Raw genomic sequence first — 22,309 nt, forward strand, 5'->3', positions numbered from 1 at the left:
ACATATATGAAAGGCGTTAATACCAGGTGCTTCCGAAAATGTAAAAACGAATCAAACATGTAAACATTTTTTCTCCCAGTTCCAGGTTTCTTTTAGATGTTGTTTCCCAAAGAGGCTTTTCCAGAACACAGTGTTGGAGTTGCCCCTCTCCCCTGTTTAAATATCTCAGTATCTTCACTGATGGCATTGTTATTCTGTCAGTTTTTCCTCTTTCACAGTAGATTATAAATTCCAAGTCTGTCTTGTTCACAGTGAATCCTGGGATTCAGCAGCACAGTGCCTGATTTAGCATCTTAAGGCTCAATTAACATTTATTGAATCAAAGAATATAGAGAGAGAGGAAATAATGTTTTGCTTGACCTTAAGTTTAACTGAGTTGTAACTTTTTGAGCATAGGTACATACTGTGTAAGAAATTGTGAATAATAGGGCCTGCGCCACGGCTCACTAGGCTAATCCTCCGCCTTGTGGCGCCGGCACACTGGGTTCTAATCCCGGTAGGGGCCCCGGATTCTGTCCCGGTTGCCCCTCTTCCAGGCTAGCTCTCTGCTGTGGCCAGGGAGTGCAGTGGAGGGTGGCCCAAGTGCTTGGGCCCTGCACCCCATGGGAGACCAGGAGAAGTACCTGGCTTCTGCCTTTGGATCAGCACGGTGCGCCGGCCGTGGCGGCCATTGGAGGGTGATCCAACGGCAAAGGAAGACCTTACTCTCTGTCTCTCTCACTGTCCACTCTGCCTGTTAAAAAAAAATTAATTAATTAAAAAAAAAAGAAATTGTGAATATTTAGAATCAGACAAGATTCTGCTAAATCCTCTGGCCAGAAAAAGAAGCGGGGAGGAGTTATTTTAAAAGTCAGCCAAAGGAGTCCGGTGCCGTGGCTCAATAGGCTAATCCTCTGCCTGCGGCGCCGGCACACCGGGTTCTAGTCCCGGTCGGGGTGCCAGATTCTGTCCCAGTTGCCCCTCTTCCAGGCCAGCTCTCTGCTGTGGCCCGGGAGTGCAGTGGAGGATGGCTCAAGTACTTGGGGCCTGCACCCCACGGGAGACCAGGAGAAGTACCTGGCTCCTGCCTTCAGATCAGCGCAGTGCGCCGGCCGCGGCGGCCATTGGAGGGTGAACCAACGGCAAAGGAAGATCTTTGTCTCTCTCACTGTCCACTCTGCCTGTCAAAAAAAAAAAAAAAGAGTCAGCCAAAGGAATGGGGAGTTTTTATTTCATGGGTGCAGAGCTTTAACTTGAGAAGGGGAAAGAAAGGGCTCTCGTGGACGGTGATAATGGTTGCACTGTACTAATGTACTTAGTGACACTGAGCTCTAAACAATTTAGAAGTAGAGGTACTTGCTCTTAAAATGTTCAGTCTATTATTGTTTTTATGTTTATGCTTGTTAAGTCTTTGGAGATTTTGGGACTGCGTTCTTTATGTTTGAATTTTCCCTGTGTCCTCTCAATTTCTTTCTCTTTCTTCAGCCAGGAAGAGTATTGGAAACATTTAGTTTTTCCTGTAATCTTCTAGCCATCTCCAAATTCACTTTATTTGCACTCTTTTTTCTGTTTTTGAAAAGTTGGTTTTTGTTTTTTGTTTTTGTTTTGTTTTGGAGAGCAGAAAGAGAGTTCCCATCTGTTGTTTCACTCCCTAGCTGCCCACAGTGGCTAAGGTTTGGGCCTGGGCCAGGGCCAAAGCTGGTAGCCAGGAACACCATTCTCCCATGTGAATGGCAGGAACCTGATTTCTTGAGCAGTTACCACTGCCTCCCACAGTGGGCACTAGCAGGAAGCTGGAATCAGGAGCCAAGAATTGAACCCAGATACTCCTGTATGGGATGTTGGTGTCTGAACCATTAGGCTAAATGCCTGTACCCTCCCTCTTTATTTTTAAAATTCCGGGTTCTCATCTCTACAGAGTTTCACCCTTCTCCACCTAATCTTTTCTTTTTAATCTGACAAAGTCAGTTAAGCACTTTCAACTTAAATTCAGTTTCTGAATAACTAACTCAATTCTAAAATATTCCACTGCCTAGCTCTCTCACTTCTATATTTTGAGTTCACTTGTCTCTCTTATTTATTTATTTATTTAGAAGGCAGAGTTACAGGCAGAGGGAGAGGCAGAGAGATCTTCCTTCTGGTTCACTCCCTATGTGGCTGCGATAGCCAGGGCTGAGCTAGGGTGAAGCCAGGAGCTTCATCTGGGTCTCCCACATGGGTGCAGGGCCCCAAGAAGTCGGGCCATCCTCCACTGCATTGCCAGGAGCTTTAGCAGGGAGCTGAGTTGGAAGTGGAGCAGCCAGCACTTCACTGGTGCCCATATATAGAATGTTGGCCCTGTATGCCGGGGCTTAGCCTGCTGCGCCACACCACTGACCCCCACCTGTCCCTGACTTTAAAGCTTAATTCACATAATGATGATTTGTAAATAAGTTAAGATCCTTTACTTTTGTGTCTGTGTGTGTGTGCCAAGTTTGCTGGAACTTATTTGAAAAGGAGCAAATTAGAATCCAAGTAAAGCCACTTAATTATTGAATTTGTAAGTGTAAGACAGCAGAGTCTGAGTTATGTCCCAGACATACCAGGTGCTTCCGAAAATGTGAAAACGAATCAAACATGTAAACATTTTTTCCCCCAGTTCCAGGTTTCTTTTAGAAGTTGCCTCCCAAAGAGGTCCTGCACATTTTTTTTTTTTTTTTTTGACAGGCAGAGTGGACAGTGAGAGAGAGACTTTTTTTTTTTTTTTTTTAAGATTTATTTATTTTGCTTGAAAGTCACAGTTACACAGAGAGGAGAGGCAGAGAGAGAGAGAGAGAGAGAAGTCTTCCATCCACTGGTTCACTCCCCAGATGGCCGCAATGGCTGGAGCTGTGCTGATCTGAACCCAGGAGCCAGGAGCTTCCTCTGGGTCTCCCACATGGGTGCAGGGGCCCAAGGACTTGGGCCATCCTCCACTGCTTTCCCAGACCATATCAGAGAGCTAGATTGGAAGTGGAGCAGTCAGATCTCAAACCGGCACCCACATGGGATGCTGGCACCACAGGCAGCAGCCTTACCTACCACGTCATAGTGTCAGTCCCGGTCCCCCTCATTTGTCATTGGATCCTACCCTTCAATAAGTTCATTTTTGTTATGGTTGAGCTCCTCGTCAATAACAAGTAGAAAACTGGCATTTTGTGTTGCATATAGCCTTTGCTTTAGTTAATGCAGTGTACTAGACTTGAATTCTTTACCAGTAGAATGTTTTAGAAATTCCCTTGGAATATTTGGTAAAAGAGGTTCAGTTTAGAAAAAGCATTTATTGAAAAGTTTTATGTATAAATGTACATTTTTCATGGAAGTGAGTCTGTAGCTTTTCTTTTCAGATATCTAAAGATGTAGTTTGGTGCTGGTGCTGTGGCATAGCAGGTAAAGCCTCCGCCTGCAGTGCCAGCGTCCCAGCTGCTCCACTTCAAATCCAGCTCTTTGCTATGGCCTGGGAAAGCAGTAGAAGATGGCCCAAGTGCTAGGGCACCTGCACCCATGTGAGAGACCCAGAAGAAGCTCCTGGCTTCAGATAGGTTCAGCTCCAGCCATTGCCTCCATTTGGGAAGTGAACCAGTGGATGGAAGACCTCTCTCTACCTCTGCCTCTCTGTAACTTTGCCTTTCAAATAAATAAATAATTAAAAAAATGTAGTTTACCCAGAAAATGTTAAGGACCACTATTTGTAACATTAAATGAACTAATTTTTGCTTCTAGTTAGCATACTGAACACACTAAAGTATTAAATCAAATACTGAGTACCTGTTGTGTGCCAGGGGAACAATAGAGGGGAAATGGTGTCAAAGAACTAGACAAGTACTAGATCATGTAGAATTTTTTTTTTTTTTAAAAAGATGTATTTATTTGAAAGGCGGAGTTACAGAGAGGCAGAGCAGAGAGAGGTCTTCCATCCACTGGTCTGCTCCCTAGATGGCTGCAAAGGCTGGTGCTGTGCTGGTCCAAAGCAGGAGCCAGGAGCCTCTTCCGGGTCTCCTACGCAGGTGCAGGGGCCCAAGGACTTGGGCTATCTTCCACTGCTTTCCCAGGCCATAGTAGAGAGCTGGATCGGAAGTGGAGCAGCCGGGACTCAAACTGGTTCTCTTACGGGATGCTGGTGTTACATGCCGCAGCTTAAACCACTGCACCACAACACTAGCCCCCAAGATCTGTTTTGAAGATAGAAACTACTAGATATACTGATGGGTTGGTTATAGAAGGGTGACATTGGGTTTTTCGTTTGAGAATTGAGGCCCATGGGGTGCTGTTCTTTTACACAGAGAGGATTGAGACTGCGATTTTGAACATGATAGGTTCAAGGAGTTTTTTGCAAATGTAAATGGAAGAAAATGTCAAGTAGCCATGGTGGACATAGAATTCTGAAGTTCAGCAGAAAGGTTGGAACCGGAAATTTAAGTATGGAGTTATTGGTATATAGATGACGGCAAAGGCCATGAGATTAGGTGAGGTGGAGAGTGGGGCCTGGATAGGATTGGGCTGCGGTGCTGGAGGAAACTGAAGACGTCACTGGTAGAGGAGGAAACCTGGCACAGTGGTTTCGCAGAAGCTAGGAGCAGTGTTTCATGGAGAGTGGTCCGTACATGGATGGCTTCAAAGAAGTCACGTAAGAGAGAACAGAAAAGCAGCTGCTGTTTTTAGCAGCATAGATACAAACACAGATGAGCTTGACAACATCAGGTTGCACATATATAGGGGCAGCCTGATTATTGTGGGTGGAAGAAATAGCGTGAGGTGAGGAAGTGATGACAGCAGTTAGAAAGCTCAAGAACTTTCGCAGTTATAGGGGGTGTGGAGGAGGTTATGGGGTCAAGAGAGATTTTTTTTTTTAATAAACATCTTTAAAAAATTCTTTTGAGAGACAGACAAACAGACACACATACACACAAAGTCGTGAGAGTCAGAGCTTCTACTGGTTTACTCCCCCTATGCCTGCACCTGCTCAGGGCTAGGCCAGGCTGAAGCTGGGAACTCAATCCGGGTCTCCTACCTGGGTGGCAGTAATCCAATCACATGAGCCATCACTACTGCCTCCCACATCCACGTTAGCAGGAAGCTGGAATCAGGAGCCAGAACTGGGAATTGAACCTAGGTACTCTGACAGGAGACGCAGGTGTTCTAACTGGTATCTTAACTGCTAGACCAAATGGCTAACTGCCTCTACACTTATCTTTTGGTTCCATTTTCCTGTAAACTTAAGAAAAAATGTTTGCGAGACAGAATTCCCTTCTGCTGCTCTACTCCCCAAACACCTACACTGAAACATTTTTTTAAAAAAAGATATATTTATTTATTTGAAAGGCAGAGAGAGAGAGAGAGGTCTTCCATCTGCTGGTTCACTCCCCAATTGGCCACAACGGCTGGAGCTGCACTGATCTGAATCCAGGAGCCAGGAGCTTCTTCTGGGTCTCCCACGTGGGTGCAGGGGCCTAAGGACTTGGGCCATCTTCTACTGCTTTCCCAGGCCATAGCAGAGATCTGGATCAGAAGTGGAGCAGCCGGGACTCGAACTGGCACCCATATGGGATGCCAGCACTGAAGGTGGCAGCTCTACCCACCATGCCACAGTACTGGCCCCTTCACTGAGACTTTATTTTTATTTTTTTTAAAGATTTATTTATGGGGCTGGTGGTGTGGCAATGCCTACATCTCATACGGAAGCCAGCCAGTTCAAGTCCTTGCTGCTTCACTTCCTATCCAGCTCCCTGCTAATGTGCCTAGGAAAACAGTAAAAGGTGGCCCAAGTGCTTTGGTCCCTGTACCACGTAGGGGACCCAGAAGCAGCTCCTGGCTCCTGTCTGGCCCAGCCCTGGCTGTTGTGGTCATTTGGGGAGTGAACCAGCAAATGAAAGATCTCTTCCTCTCTCTGGCTCTCCTTTTCTCTCTGTAACACTGACTTTAAAATAAATCTTAGAGAGAGAGAGAAAGAGATTTTCCATCTGCTGGTTGACTTACCACATTTCTGCCTGGGCCTTGGCCAGGCTGAAGCCAAGAAATTCTTCCTGGGCTCCCAAGTGGGTGCAGGGGCCCAAGGACTTGGACCATTCTCTGCTGCTTTCCCAGACCATTAGCAGAGAACTGGATAAGAAGTGGAGCAACTGGGGCTGGCACTGCGGCCCAGTGGGTTAAAGCCCTAACCTGGTGCCAGCTTACCATATGGGCACAGTCTCATTTCAGCTACCTGCTAATGCTCCTGGGAAAGCAATGGAGGACAGCCCAAGTCCTTGGCCCCCAGCACTCACGTGGGAGATCTGGAAGAAGTTCCTGGCTCCTGGCTTTAGCTCATCTCTGGCTATTGTGGCCATTTGTGGCATGAACCAGTGAATGGAGGATCTCTCTCTCTCTCTTTCTCTGTCTCTACCTCTCTGTAACTCTTGTCTTTCAAATAAATAAAATAATTTAAAAGAAAAAAAAGTGGAGCAACCAGGACATGACCTGGCAACCATATGGGATGGAGGCATCATAGATGATGGCTTAATCCCCTACATGTCGGCCCCCTGAGAGTTTATTTTTAAGAAGGGAAATTCTAGAGCAGCTTACTTGTTGAATATGAACCTAAAGAAAATAGAAATTGTTAGTGCAAGGGAGAAAAGATTGTTCGAGATGATGTCCTTGACAAAGCAGGAGAATAGACATCCGGAACTTGGCAGAGATGTTTATCTTTTTGGGAGCAGGGACACTTAATTGGTTGTAACTTCAAGAAAGTCCAGGAGTGTGAGTAAAGATGCAGGTGGGTTTGTCAATACTCATTTTTCTTACCACTACTCTAAATATTGCTTTCGTTTTAAAGATTAGGAGAGTGAGGTTTGGTGAGGAAGAATGACTTATTTGTATTACATCATGTTATAGATAGTTATAGAACCTAAATATAGTTATAGTTATAGTTATAGAACCTAAATCTCTAGACTTTGAGGTGAGCATTCTAGTTTATATTCTTAGAGATTGAAATTTCATAAAATATAAATTATATGTCTCATGTCTTCTTGGCTCACCTGGATGTTTTGTTCTAGGGACAGATCTGGAAGCATCTTTGCTAAGTTTTGAAAAACTTGACCGTGCCTCACCAGATCTTTGGCCAGAGCAATGTAAGTTTTTGCTTTCTTTATATGAAAACACTATAGATGTCAAAATTCTGTCTATAACTCTGTCTCTCTCTCTCTCTCTCTCACTGTCTGACTCTGCCTGGCAAAAAAAAAAAAAATAAATAAAAAAATAAAAAATCTGAGAAACTGCCCAGGCCATCAGGATTTTGCATATCTGAAAAGCCACCAAGTATCTGAAAGATGTTACATTAAAGACAACATGTGCCATTTCTTTGTTATAATGGTTGAGATTGTAGGTGTGCCCAGGCCAAGTAGTAGCACTGAATACCAAGTTGATGACCCAAAAAGACTGAATTTTTGTTGCGCATTCTTAAAAATGCAGAGAGCAATGCTGAGCTGAAGGTTTTGGATGTGGATTCTCTGGTCAGTATTCTCTGGATATTGAATATATCCAATTGAACAAAGCACCCAAGATGTGCCATCATACCTACATAGCTCATGGTCAGAGTAACCCATCTATGAACTCCTATGCCACACTGAAAAGGAACAAATTGTTCCTAAACCACAAGAAGAAGTGGCACAGAAGAAAAAGATATCCCAGAAGAAACTGAAAAAACAAAAACTTATGGCTTGGGAATAAATTCAGCATAAAGTAAATGCAAATTTAAAAAATGTGCTTACTCCAGAATAAAATTGTTTAATTCCAACTTTTGTGGAACTTTGACGTGTCTTTGTTTCTTTTTGTATGTGGAAGAAGGTGACTATGTATCAGAGTGCCCATTTCCTCACATACCAGCCAGTAGTAGCTGTTACTAATCTTTATTATTTTTGGTTTGCATTTCCTCATTAGTGAAGCGGCACATTATTTTATTTTAAAATACAATTTGTATTTTCCTGCTTTTCAATGTGATTCTTGCTAGAAGAATTGCATTGACAGAAGAGCGTACGTACAAAAGTTTAAAATTCTGGTAAGATGTATCTCACCACTGTCCCAACCAGCTGGCTCCTTCATAGTTGAGGTATATTTTCTCTGAGAGCTTCTCCTGTCCCTGAGTCTGATGTAGATTTCCATTTTTTTGTCCTCCTATAGCACCTGGTATCCTTCTTGTAGTGCTTCAACATTATCATTGTTACTGATTTACTCTTTGTCCTCTTCCAGAATGTAAGCTCCTTGAAGGCAAGACTGTTTTCTTATTATTTGACTTCTCTATGCCCGAGCACTCAAGTGTTTATCGAATGGATGATGTTCTTTTTTTTCTTTCTAGTACCAGGTGTTGCTGAATTCGCTGCTTCCTTCAAAAGTGTAAGTAATAACTTACCTAATGAAGTTTATCCAGAGGTTTTTGAGTAAAAGCTGGAATCTCTGTTACTTTTTCAAGAGTAATGTCATAGCCTTCAAATCATTTTGTGACTTCAGTCATAACTCCATTTAAACTGTCATCATGTTCATTGGTGGTAGTGCCTTTCTTTGATCAAATGCTCTATTTTGACATTTTGAACCGTATCTCTTAACCTCTTTTCTCAGCAGTTGAAATATTTGAAGTAACATCAGTATTTTTTTTGCTCAAACTATTATTTTGGAAGTGCTTCTCTTTTGTTTATGTGTTGCATTATGACCTTAAGTTGCACCTCCTTAAAGGATTTTGAAATTTATCTGATTCAGCAGAAATCTGAAGGAAGACATCTGTTAGAGCCACAGCCATTTCCACTTTTGGGGCAGCAGGAATTGTGCTTAATGCTCTAAGTATCTTCTCTTACCTATTCCCATAACCAGGAAGAAATGATACTACTTGTGATGCTTTGTAAAACATAATGTTTGCTAAATGCCAGGTGCTATTCTAAGGACTTTACATATGTTATTTAATCACAAAATCCTATGAGATATAGGCACTATTATTATCATTCCTAGACAAGAAAATAGGCTCAGATTGAATAAGGTACCAAAGATGATGGGCTGTAAGTGGCACAACTGGACTCTGCACCTGTTAGCTTGATTACCAGCGTGCATATTCTTGACACTGCTTAGAGAAGCATTTGAGTCCTATGTTAAAAGCACAGACTGGCAACACAACTTTGAAGTTACTTACCCAATTCCTACTAAGTGGCAGACTAAGGCTTGAATGCAAGTCTGTCTGATTCCAAAGCCTATGTTCTTTTTTAGACCATGCCATTGAGGATTCTAATATGATGTTCATTGCTTAGCCTTCTCTATTCATTGTGGAGAGTTAAAGATGGCTTTTTTTTTTTTTTTTTTTTTTTTTTTGGACAGGCAGAGCTAGACAGTGAGAAAGAGACAGAGAGAAAATTGGTTCACCCCCAAAATGGCCGCTACAGCCGGCATGCTGAGCCGATCCGAAGCCAGGAGCCAGGTGCTTCTCCTGGTCTCCCATGCGGGTGCAGGGCCCAAGCACTTGGGCCATCCTCCACTGCACCCCCGGGCCACAGTAGAGAGCTGGCCTGGAAGAGGAGCAACCAGGACAGAATCCGGCGCCCCAACTGTGTCACTCCCCCTCTTCGCGGAGGAACGACACAGGACCCTGCGCTGTTCTTTTGTCTGCTCGTTCTTCCCGGGTTGGCTACCGTCCCTTCCACCTCCGTGGAAGGGCGGTTCCCCCTGCCACTTTCCCCACTTCCGTGGGGGAGCGGCACACCGCCGGCCGGCTCTCCCGGGGGCTGCTCAGGTGTTCCTTCATATAGATGTTCCTTCAGATGTTCCTGGTGCATGTTGTCTCTCTCCTGCTTTATAGTCCTCTTCCACCAATCCCAACTCTGCTACCCACACGCCGAGTACGCTGCTCTCCTCCAATCAGGAGCAGGATCAGCTCCTGCAGGTTACTGGTCGAACTGGAGGCAGCTGTGTAGAAGCTGTTTACTCCTCTCCCAGCGCCATATTGTGTGAGAGCAGATGCATAGAATAAGTCTTAATTCCAGTAACTTAGTCTAGTCCGAGTTGCTCCCCACACAACTGGGACTAGAACCTGGGGTGCCGGCGCCGCAGGCGGAAGATTAGCCTAGTGAGCCGCGGTGCTGGCTGAAAGATGGCTTTTAAAAATCTGATCCGGGCTGCTGTTGTGGCGTAGCAGCTAGAGCTGCTGCATGTAGTCAGTATCCTTTGTGGGCACTGGTGTCCCAGCTGCTCTACTTTTGATTCGGCTCCCTGCTAACAGCCAGGGAAAAGCAGCAGAAAATGACCCAAGTGTTTAGGATCCTGCAACCCACTGGGAGACCCAGTTGAGGCTCCTGATTTCAGCCTGGCCTGTGTGGCCATCTGGGGAGTGAAACAACAGATGCAAGATCTTTTTCTTTGTAACTCTGGCTTTCAAATAAACACATAATTAAAAAAAAAATCTTATTCAGCATCTACATCTTTACCTTAGAGTTGTGCACGTACATATTATTTTGTTTCTAGGGTCCCAAGGACATTCCAGGATGCCAAGTTAAGATCTCCTAGGATAATCTTTCCCCATAAGGGGTAAAATGGTGAATTTGACTTAGAGCCTTCTAAGCCAGGCAGTGTAGACTACTCATAGTGGTTTCTAGATTCAGATTACCTGAACCTAGAAATCCTTTTAAATCCTGGCTCTTCTAGCTATGTGACATGAAGCATCATCCCTGTTCTTGGTTTTTCTCAATTGTAAAATAAGGATAATGCCTACTTGGTTAGGTTGATTTGGTTGTAAATAACATGGTGCATGTAAAGTCTTTTGTTTGGCACGAGTTGGTGCTGCTGAGTAATTGTAATTCTGTAAGAGAGATGGACCCAAAGCTGAAATTACACTTCTCAGTCCATTGGAAAATGCGTATGTGGAATCCCTCGTCCAGCTCTTTCCAGGAGATCCTCTTGAGAACCTGATATTGGAAATCAGTACGTCTGGGATACAGCCAAAGCATTTATGTATTTTTTAAAATTACATAGGTGATTCTCGAGTGCAACTGAGATTGAAAACTGCTGATCCAAAGCTGTTCTTACAAGCAAGTTAGTGTATGCCTAGAATAATAGTGTTAGTGGTCACACCTAATTCTGCTAAGATCATTTCTCCAAGACCAACTTTAAAGATAAAAAGAATTATTCTGTAAGGTGACTATTTGTAGATCATATCAACCTGGATAAACTGAAGACAATGTTTTCAGACAACCTGAAGGTTGTATGTGTGACCAGCTACATTTCCTAAAGGAAGGAAAAGGCGGTCTCATCACGCTGTGTACCTGTCTGAATGGTTATATTCTTATTTTCTGACAGCCTATTACTAGCTCCCCACCCAAATGGATGGCTGAAATAGAACGTGATGATATTGACATGTTGAAAGGTAAGCAACACCATTTATGTTCCTCTACAAATCACCTTTGCTATTGTTTTTTCACTATTTCCTTACAAGTATGAAGATACTTCAAAAAATTCATGGAAAAATGGAATTAAAAATGAGTGTATTTTAGTGCAAAAAATATTGAAATCCAAGATTTGTTACAATTGAAATTAAGTTCATTTTTTATTTTATAAAATCTAAGATTTGTTAGAAAGAATTAAAATTTTAAAGTTCATCTTTTATTTTAAGTCTAGTCTCTTTCCACTATAACACAAGTCCCTTATTTAGGATTGACCGTCATGTGCTGTTGTCAGTTCCTTACCTTAGTGAGTTAAAACCTACCTTTATTTCTTTCTGGCCCATCAATTTCTTCCATACAGAATACCATAAGTAGTGAATGCTGTTGTTTGATAAATGATTTGGAACTTATTCACAAAGTAGAAGTTTAAATTAAAAAACATTAATTTTCCTGTACTTTATTTATTTTTCATCATCCTTCTGGTGATAAGATTCATGATGGTTGTGAAATAATAGACTGAAATTAAAGTGAGAACCCAGGATTCTTGAACTATTTAAGCAGCTGAACAGATCAGGAAGGCTTGCTTATGCCAGATATAGATAATGACTGCAGCATGATAAATGGGAGAAAAAAACCTTTATTTGATTTCAGAAGTAATTCATTGTTCTGTGTGAAATGCTGAAACGTAGATCCCTTCCTCTACCCATGGAAAAATTAAGTTTCAAGGACATCTAAAAGGTTCATTGTTCTAATGTGTGAAATAGTATTTATATAACACCCTATCAGTGTGTATTTCCTAGAGAAACTTTAAATTTTTCGTTAAGGGTAATACCAGTATGTTTCATTTAAATTGACTTGTGTCTTAAACTTAAAAAGAATTAAGTGTTATTTAAATGAAAATCTGGGGAGGTAAGTTGTTATTTTAGGTATACTCTCTGAAGGGAAAATATGTATTTATATTTAGGCTTTGTTTTCTAAACTCATGGAAATGGGGAATAGTAAGCATATTGTTGCTGTTTTATTGTTATTGAAATAATTGTGACTTATAAATGACAAAGGATATAGTGTATATTGACAGGATAATATATAATGACAAGATATAATTTTGCAAGATAGAGATCTGTCAGCAAGGCTTTCTCAATGCTATGTCAAGTCATACAAAGTTTTATATTTTAATGATACACTCATTTTGTGTAATAGACTAAATGAATGGAATAAAAGGCTCTTTAGGGTAAAACACTTCATTTATTATTGTACTTGTGCTTTCCTTATTAAGTGGGTAAGCTCATCTGAGACACTCTGCAATAGTGTAAAAATTCACTGATTTTGTGTGTATGTATGTGCGTATAAGATTGGAGAAAGTGTAAGAACCCATTTTCTACTTATTCAATAGAAATTAAGCTTGAAGGCAGACATTTATGTAGTAGTTAACATGCTGCTTGGCATATCCACATTCTGTATTAGAGTCCAAGGTTCAAATTCTGGCTCCAGCTTCTTGCCAGGATGCACACTGTGGGGACAGTGTGTGGTATCTCAAGTATGTGAGCCCCTGCTACCCATGTGGGAAGTACAGATTGAGTTCTCAGTCCCCAGCTTAGGCCTGACCCAACCACAGCCGTTGCAGGTGTTTGGGGAATGAACTAGCAAATGGGAGATTTCTCTCTCTCTCCCTTTCTGCCTCAAATAAATAAATAAGTAAATCAGTAAATAAATATTTAAGGAACCCATTTTTAAAAAGTAAAAAAAAAATTAAGCTTGAAAAATATTCCCAACCCAAATGAAATATTACTAGAAGATAGTAGGAAGAAATAGTATTGAAATAAATGATTCTGTTTCAGAACTGGGAAGCCTCACCACGGCTAATTTGATGGAGAAGGTACGAGGCCTACAGAACCTGGCCTATCAGCTGGGACTGGATGAGTGTGAGTACCCAGATCCCATTTATTCAGGGCTATATGTTGCACATTCCAGGATGAGTTCTAGTTATAATTCAGAAAATGTCTTTATTAAATAAAGGAAAGTGTTCTGAAGGTAAGAAGTCAATGTAATTTAAAGTCTATCTTTTATGATAAGTATGCTGGAATAATAACTGGACTTACTAGACACTATGTCTCACTGCAGTACGTTTTAAGCAATAGAATGTTGACACAGATGAGCTCAAACAGAAGAGAGACTTTATTATTTCTTAGTTTGCATAGTTTTAAAGTCCAGGGACAGAAATAGGCCTGAGGCTGTAGATCCATGACTTACTGATACGAGTGGGTGTGCTTTTGTTCGTCTTAAAGCTTTGCCTCACTTGTGCGTGAGTCACATTCTTTGCTGCTGCAGGTAGCTTTTTCCTGGCACTGAGGAAAGAACTGCAGTTTATGTGTCTTTAAATATAATGATTCCAAAGGAAACAAAGAATGTCTTTTTCTGAGTATTCCCTCCCCACCCCAAAAAACAGTTCCCGGGGAAGACTCAACTGTGTTCTGTCTTGGCTCACAAATGCACCCTTGGACCAGTTGCTTGGCCTGGTGGCCTGGAGCACTTGGCTGGACCATCCTGGGTCCTGGATGCAGCTGTAGACTAGAAGGGCTAGTCTGACCCAAATGACAAAGGAAGGGCTATACAACAGACTAAAACATACCTGCTGCTATGAGTAATGCTTTTTTTAAGAATTATTATTATTATTTTTTTATTTATTTGACAGAGTTATAGAGAGACAGAGAAAAAGGTCTTCCTTCTGTTGGTTCACCCCCCAAATGGCCGCTATGGCCGGAGCTACACCAATCCGAAGCCAAGAGCCAGGTACTTCTTCCTGGTCTCCCATGCGGTGCAGGGCCCAAGCACTTGGGCCATCCTCCACTGCCCTCCCGGGCCACAGCAGAGAGCTGGACTGGAAGAGGAGCAACCGGGACTAGAACCCGGTGTCCACATGGGATGCTGGCGCCACAGGTGGAAGATTAACCAAGTGAGCCACGGCGCTGGCCCCATGAGTAATGCTTTAACATTTTCCATTTATATCTTTCTGTTCTCCATTATTTTAGTTTAAAGTCATTCCCTTATAAATTGTATACTTTCTTATAGTATGTTCATTATAAAATTGGAGAAAATTTATAGAAAATTCTCACTTTGTAATTGAAAAACAAAATACTAAATGTAAATATAGTGATTATAGCCTTATTCTCAAAGGGTATCTTCTGAGACCTTCATAAATCAACATTTTGAGAGTGCTACTATAGTTTGTAGTGTTCATGAAAAATTTAGGTTTGTAGCAATCCCACATAGTTTGATAAGTTGGTTTTTTCTTGTTTATTTACATTTAGTATATTTGTTTACATCACTGATAAAATTTACAGGCAAATTCAAATTTTCATTTTAAAATTTAAAATGCCTAGGTTTTCACTAATAAATCATCACTTCTTTAGCCCTCTGTATCTTTTCTTTATTTCCATTACTTCTTTTTTTTTTTTTTTTTTTTTTTTTTTTTGATAGGCAGAGTGGACAGTGAGAGAGAGAGACAGAGAGAGAGAAAGGTCTTCCTTTGCCGTTGGTTCACCCTCCAATGGCCGCCGCTGCAGCCGGCGCACCGCGCTGATCCGATGGCAGGAGCCAGGATCCAGGTGCTTTTCCTGGTCTCCCATGGGGTGCAGGGCCCAAGCACCTGGGCCATCCTCCACTGCACTCCCTGGCCATAGCAGAGAGCTGGCCTGGAAGAGGGGCAACCGGGACAGAATCCGGCGCCCCGACCGGGACTAGAACCCGGTGTGCCGGCGCCGCAAGGTGGAGGATTAGCCTATTGAGCCACGGCGCCGGCTCTATTTCCATTACTTCTATCAACAGCAATTGGCTTTCTTTTACCAAGAAACAGTTTTTAATAATTTCTTGAATCAAGACATAGAAAACAATAAACTTCTTTGATATAAGGTTGTTAGGTTGTCTGCTGGGTTCCCTAACTCTCTTCTGAATACTGGTGATTTTATTTCTTGTGATTAAAGTTTATATCTTGGCAAAATGACTAATAACCATGTATGTCATGGACCTTTAGGGTATAATAAAGAGGCAAATATTTGACTATTAAATCCATGAATGCAAAGTCTGTATAGTTTAAAATTCCTTGATTTTGCTTCTAACTTTGGATAATAAATGCTGTAATAATCATAATGACCAATCTTTTATCTGTGTCAATTTTTAATGAGATAAATGTTTTGCTTATTATAGCAAAAAGAGTCTACCATAGCAAATGTATTTGCCAGGTGTATTATTTCTAATTAGTTGTAGCTGAAATTGTTCTCTCTGATTAGTTTCTCTTTTTCTGCTTTCCTAATGAGAAAAGTAATGAAGTATTTATTCCCACTTTTTATTATGAAAAATTTTAAATATATACCAAAGCGAAAAACAACAGAATGACTTCATGTTCCCATGACCCAGCTTCAATAATCAATCTCATACAGTTATTTTAAAGTAAATCCACATATATTACTTCATTGCCTGATAAACTGCATTTGTGTTACCTAAAAATAGGGACTCTGTCAAAAACGTACAGTAATTCCTTTATTGTGTTCTAAAAATGTTTAATAAAGTAGCTTGATTTCATCAAATAGAGCCAATCAGAGTTCAGATTTCCCTGATTGCTTAAAAATGTCTTCATCCTGGCCTGCATCACGGCTCACTAAGCTAATCCTCCACCTGCGGTGCTGGCACCCCGGGTTCTAGTCCCATTTGGGGCGCCAGTTCTGTGGTTCTGTCCCGGTTGCTCCTCTTCCAGGCCAGCTCTCTGCTGTAGCCCAGGAGTGCAGTGGAGGATGGCCCAAGTGCTTGGGCCCTGCACCGCATAGGAGGAAGCACCTGGCTTCTGGCTTCGGATTGGTGCAGCGCGTCGGCTGTAGCGGCCATTTGGGGGATGAACCAACGGTAGGAAGACCTTTCTCTCTCTCTCTCTCTCTCTCTCTCACTATCTAACTCTGCTTGTCAAGAAAAAAAAAAAAAGTCTTCATCCAGTTGATGTGTTTGAGTCAGGATCTAAAAAAGTTTCCAATACTGTTTGATATATCTCTTAAGTCTTTTTCAGTCTTAATTCCACCTACCTTTTCTTTTCCCTTATTGTTTATTAAACCTAGTCATGCTCTATAGATTTTCTCACATTCTGGATTTTGTTGATTACATCCCAGTGGTAGTGCTTGCTATGTAGTCAATCCCATTTTATTTCCTGGTAGTTAGATCTCGATGCTTGCATAGATGTAGGCTTGATTTTCATTTTCATTTTGGCAGAAAAATTTTGTATGTGTTATTGTTTACATTGATCGGGGATATCTTGCTTTTTTACGATGTAATGTTAATAGCTAACAAAGGTATTATCAGCCTAATCTATTCACTGTAAAATTCTCTTATCAGCCGTACCCCCATAGTAGCAGCCTTTGCACTGTCTAGATTCACGATTTTATTATAGATTGCAAGATGATGAAGATGATGATATTCTAATTCTGTCTTTCCTTATTGGCTAGAATTTTTCTTTTTTTTTTTTCTTTTTTTATTTTTTTGACAGGCAGAGTGGACAGTGACAGAGAGAGACAGAGAGAAAGGTCTTCCTTTGCCGTTGGTTCACCCTCCAATGGCCGGCGCGCTGCGGCCGGCGCACCGCGCTGATCCGATGGCAGGAGCCAGGAGCCAGGTGCTTTTCCTGGTCTCCCATGGGGTGCAGGGCCCAAGCACCTGGGCCATCCTCCACTGCACTCCCTGGCCACAGCAGAGGGCTGGCCTGGAAGAGGGGCAACCGGGACAGAATCCGGCGCCCCGACCGGGACTAGAACCCGGTGTGCCGGCGCCGCTAGGCGGAGGATTAGCCTAGTGAGCCGCGGCGCAGGCCGGAATTTTTCTGTGACAAACTTGATCCTATCAACTATTCAGTTACCTTGAAAGCTGTTCCTCTTGAAACAACAGGATAAATGATTCTCTTTATTTTTCAGTTCTCAGAGTAATGAGTCAATTCCTTTAAACATCAGTACAGTCTATTTTAATGGCTTTTCACAGAATCAAAGACGTGATAATTTTTTTGGTTTTGTTTTTTAATCTACAAGATTAGCCATTACTACTATTAATTGTTTGTATTTCTAGAAGTTAAGGTGTTGGGTGGAGATTTGAAGCTAACTAACCTAGCTACCTTAAATTGTATAATAGGAATTACTGTTTCTGCTGGATAAGTCCCATGAGCAACACTGAGATTTTCAAAATTATCTTCTAGTTCAAATTGCAGCCTCATTTCAACCTCTATAGCAAGTCTTTGTAGCTGGCTACAGTTTTCACTGACCATAGGAAAGTTAGCTGACATCAAGAAAATAGGCTTTAAAGGTAGAATTAGAAATAATTACATTGATATGTATTGGACTTCTGGGATACAGTCACTTTATTGTGTATAGCATATTTGCATAAAAACAAGATTTTTTTTTTTGTCATCTACTCTAGGGGTTGGCTTTTACTTGACACCCTAATCTGGTACTTCAATGTCTCAATCCTCTTTCTTGCATTAATTGAGAGGATGACATGTATGAAAAATAAGCAGTAGGATCTCATGAATCCCCAAAGACCAGTTATCCTGTTTTCATGCAAATATCTACACTCTTAATGATGATGGAAAGAAAAAAAAATGCAAAAAATATTTGTCCTCTAAACATGATTGTTCGTCACATCCCAAGAGCGCTGTTAAATGTTAGTGTAGAGATCAGGTAAGCCCTCTAGAGCTGATAGTAACTTGATTGTGTCTTTTGGAAGATGAAATTTACCCTTCGATGTGGTCCATGGTTATGCCTCACAACCCTTTTGATACACTGATTTTTGGAATGCATTTATAACCTCTCAAATGATAGGTGCCCCTTAGCTTGATTTGAGAAGTTAATTTATATGAAATTCCTTTGAAATATATAGAAGTAGTAAAACTTCTGCCCTTGTATATAAAGAATTCTATTTACATACATTTCCATCTAAGTTCAGTGTCCTTCCTTATTTACGAGAACTATTGTAGTCACTTTCTAACTGGTTACTCTTTCAGCTACCCCATTCCAGTTCATCTTGTTTACTACTGCGAGATTAGTTTCTCTACTACCATTTACTAGGGCTGGTGTTACGGTACACAGCAAGTTACAATACCATTTGCTTCTAAGTCATTGGTAGTACGTCATTACCCCCGTGATAATATTTAGATTCCTTAGCATGGCACTCAGAATCCTCTACATTGTGCCCTTGCTTAATCTCTAGCCTTCATACTTATCTGCTACAGAAACACCACTACTATTCCCACTTGAAATACTTCGTCTGGAACACTTCCCCATCTCCTTTTTCTGAGAAAGCCCACTGTCAGTAGTCATCAGAATTTCTTTTTCATTCCTGATCTGAAAGTGAGCTCTCTCTCTCCTGGCCTTGTTAATTGCTCCTAGAGCTCTTTGTTTCATTTGTAAGACACTTTAACCATTCTTCAGGGAGATTTTTGGTATGTGTCTTACTCCTGGGATTGACTATAACATTTTGAAGTCCAGGGGCCAGCACTGTGGTGCAGTGAATTAACGCCCTTGGCCTGAAGCGCCAGCATCCTATATGGGCGCCAGTTCTAGTCCTGTCCTGTCTGCTTCTCTTCCAATCCAGCTCTTTGCTATGGCCTGGGAAAGCAGTAGAAGATGGCCCAAGTCCTTGGACCCCTGCACCCACGTGGGAGACACAAAAGAAGCTCCTGGCTCCTGGCTTTAGATTGGCATGGCTCTGGCCGTCATGGCTGTCTAGGGAGTGAACCAGTGGATGGAAGACCTCTCTCTCTGCCTCTGCCTCTCTGTAACTCTGCCTGTCAAATAAATGCAACTAAATCTTAAAAAAAAATTTTTTTTGAAGTCCAAATTATATTTTTGGGCTGCCTTTGTAGCCCAAAGGGTACCTAGTAAATAGTAAGTGTGCAATGTGTACTTGCTGACTGAATTATCAACTGTTGATACCTTTAGATGAAATGACAGAATTTTTTAAAAATATTTATTTATTTATTCGAAAGACATAGCTATGGAGAGGCAGAGGCAGAGAGAGAGGTCTTCTATCTGCTGGTTTATCTCCAGAAGGCCACAAAGGCCGGAGCTGAGCTGATCCAAAGCCAGGAGCCCAGAGTTTTCTTCCAGGTCTCCCATGCAGGTGCAGGGGCCCAAGCACTTGGGCCGTCTTCTACTGCTTTCCCAGGCTACAGCAGAGAGCTAGATTGGAAGTGGAACAGCCAGGTCTTGAACCGACACCCATATGGGATGCCGCACTGCAGGTAGCAGCTTTACATGCTATACCACAGCCCTGGCCCCCAGTGACAGAACTTTTGTAATGAAATCCATCAGTTTAAAACTGAAAATAGGGGTATTTCTTGGGTTTGTTCTTTTTGTGATGTTGTAGTGATGAGAAATAGCATTTGAAGGTCATGTGATGTATGGAATTTTCTCTTATCACGGTGAATGATTAACCACACAAAGTAAATATAATGTGACTCTTGTTGATAATAATTTGGTTTTACTTCCTACTTGAATTCTACTCTGTCACTATTATGACCTAGGCATGATTCTGATTTTGCCCTGTGGGTCAAGCAACAGAATATTGCTTCTTTTATTCTTTTTTTTTTTTTGCTTCTTTTATTCTTAAGACCTATTGAATATCGATTCTCAGCTTTTCTTACCCTTATCTGACTTTTTCCCTTGTCTGAAGGTTATAAACCTTTTTAAGAGTCATGCAAATAACCTTCTTACTGATTATCTTGAAAATAGTTTAAAATAGAGTGTGAAAACTGGGCAAGAAGAGGATTATGTCATATGAAAGTAGGGCAAAACTTAGGACTCTGATACATTTGCTCTTCCTTTTTTATAATAGTTTGGAGATGTAATTTACATACCCTTTAGTTTACCTATTTATACTGTGCAATTCAGTGGTTTTATAGTCACAGAAGTGTGCAGCTGTTACCCCAAAAGGAATTCATACCCATTAGCAGTCATCCCATTTCTCTCCATACTCAGGGCTTGGCCGCTCGTAGTCTACTGTGTGTGTCTCTGAATTTAAATGAAGTGTGCCTAGTCTGACATTGCATACATGACATGAATCATACACTGTGTGTCTGTTGTGACTAGGTTCTTTCACTTAATGCAATGTTACCAATGCTCAATTATGTTTTAGCTTCAGTTATATTATGCTTTATTTCTTTTAGTAGCTGAATAATATTCCATTGTAAGCTATATCACAATGCATTTATCCATCAGTTGATGGACATTTGCATAGTTTACACTGTTTGGCTAGTAAGAATAGTGTTGCCGTGAACATTCATGTACAATTTCTGGGTCATGTAGTAACTCTATATCTGACCTTTTGAGAAACCATCAGACTGTTTTCCAAATTGGCTGAAACATTTTACATTCCTGTCAGCAGTGTATGATGGTTCAAGTTTTGCCACAACTTTGACTATATTTGTTACTGTTCCTTTAAAAAAAATTAATAGTATCTCATTGTGTTTTAGATTCCCATTTGCCTAATAATGATGTTGAGCATGTTTTCATCACTTACTGGCCAGGTGTTTATCTTCTTTTGAGAACTGCCTGTTCAGATCCTTTGCCTGTTTTTTTAAAAAGATTTATTTATTTATTTATTTGAAAGTTGGAGTTACACAGAGAGAAGAGGCAGAGAGAGAGAGAGAAAGAGACACTCCCTAGTTGGCCACAACAACTGGAGCTGCCCCGATCTGAAGCCAGGAGCCAGGAGCTTCTTCCAGATCTCCCACACGGGTTTGGCTCTGGCCATTGCAGCCAGTTGGGGAGTGAACCAGTGGATGGAAGACCTCCCTCTCTCTCTCTCTCTCTGCCTCTCCTCTCTCTCTTTCAAATAAATAAATAAATCTTAAAAATACATAAATATATGACCGATTTCTTTTATGAGTTTTATAGTTTTAGCTTTTATATTTGGATCTTTGATTCACTTTAACTTTTACATATCACATGAGCTAGGGATTCTTGGCATTCTTGTTGAAAATTAACTGACCATAAATGTGAGAGTTTATTTCTGGAATCTCAATTCTGTTTCATTTATCTGTATGTGTATTTTTTTTTTTTTTTTTTTTTTTGGACAGGCAGAGTGGACAGTGAGAGAGACAGAGAGAAAGGTCTTCCTTTTGCCGTTGGTTCACCCTCCAATGGCCGCCACAGCTGGCGCGCTGCGGCCAGCGCACCGCGCTGATCCGATGGCAGGAGCCAGGTGCTTCTCCTGGTCTCCCATGGGGTGCAGGGCCCAAGCACTTGGGCCATCCTCCACTGCCTTCCCGGGCCACAGCAGAGAGCTGGCCTGGAAGAGGGGCAACCGGGACAGAATCCGGCACCCCGACCAGGACTAGAACCCGGTGTGCCGGCGCCGCTAGGTGGAGGATTAGCCTATTGAGCCGTGGTGCCGGCCCTGTATGTGTATTCTTTTAATCTAAAGATTTATTTATTTATTTGAAACACAGAAAAAGGAGGGGGAAAGAGAGATTTTCCAGTCGCTGGTTCATACCCCAGCTAGCCACAATGTTCAGGGCTGGGCCAGGCTGAAGCCAGAATCCAGGTGCTTCATCTGGGTCTCCCACATGGGTAGCAGGAGCCCAGGTACTTGGGCCATCCACTACTGCTTTCCCAGGCACATTAGCAGAGAGCTGGATTGGAAATTTGAAATGTCTAGGAAACAAACTGGCACCCATGTGGGATATAGGCATTGCAAGTGGTGGCTTAATCTGCTCTGTGCCACAGTGCTGACCCTGTGTGCATATTCTCAGACCATTCCCTCACTATCTTGATTACTGTAGCTTTGTGGCAAGTCTTGAAATTGGGATATGTGATGTGTGAATTTTCCAGCTTAGTTCTTTTTCAAGATTGTTTTGGCTATTCTAGGTCCCTTCAATTTCTTTATAAATTTTATCTTGT

At 41.7% G+C, this 22,309-nt stretch overlaps 1 protein-coding gene across 14 annotated transcripts in view; it reads left to right on the forward strand.

Moving 5' to 3' along the window:
* Nucleotides 1-22,309, forward strand: part of LIN52 (lin-52 DREAM MuvB core complex component) — a 119,123-nt gene that overhangs the window by 1,445 nt on the left and 95,369 nt on the right. For 7 of the 14 annotated variants that reach the window (XR_016226602.1, XM_089322363.1, XM_089322364.1 and 4 more), the window contains exons 2-5: nucleotides 7,029-7,103; nucleotides 8,327-8,364; nucleotides 11,302-11,368; nucleotides 13,223-13,306. Coding sequence is in view for 13 of the 14 variants with exons in the window: in XM_089322363.1 (XP_089178489.1) it covers nucleotides 7,029-7,103; nucleotides 8,327-8,364; nucleotides 11,302-11,368; nucleotides 13,223-13,306 (264 nt within the window). In the remaining variant the exon portion in view is untranslated. Of the gene's footprint in view, nucleotides 1-7,028; nucleotides 7,104-8,326; nucleotides 8,365-11,301; nucleotides 11,369-13,222; nucleotides 13,307-14,076; nucleotides 14,794-21,017; nucleotides 21,089-22,309 lie in introns of those variants that run through there. The other 7 variants (XM_089322365.1, XM_089322362.1, XM_089322358.1 and 4 more) reach the window with 5 other exon arrangements.

The sequence above is a fragment of the Oryctolagus cuniculus genome, chromosome 20, assembly GCF_051225735.1.
Source record: "Oryctolagus cuniculus isolate XC-2025 breed Fujian yellow rabbit chromosome 20, ASM5122573v1, whole genome shotgun sequence".
NCBI classification, from domain to species: Eukaryota; Metazoa; Chordata; class Mammalia; order Lagomorpha; family Leporidae; genus Oryctolagus; species Oryctolagus cuniculus.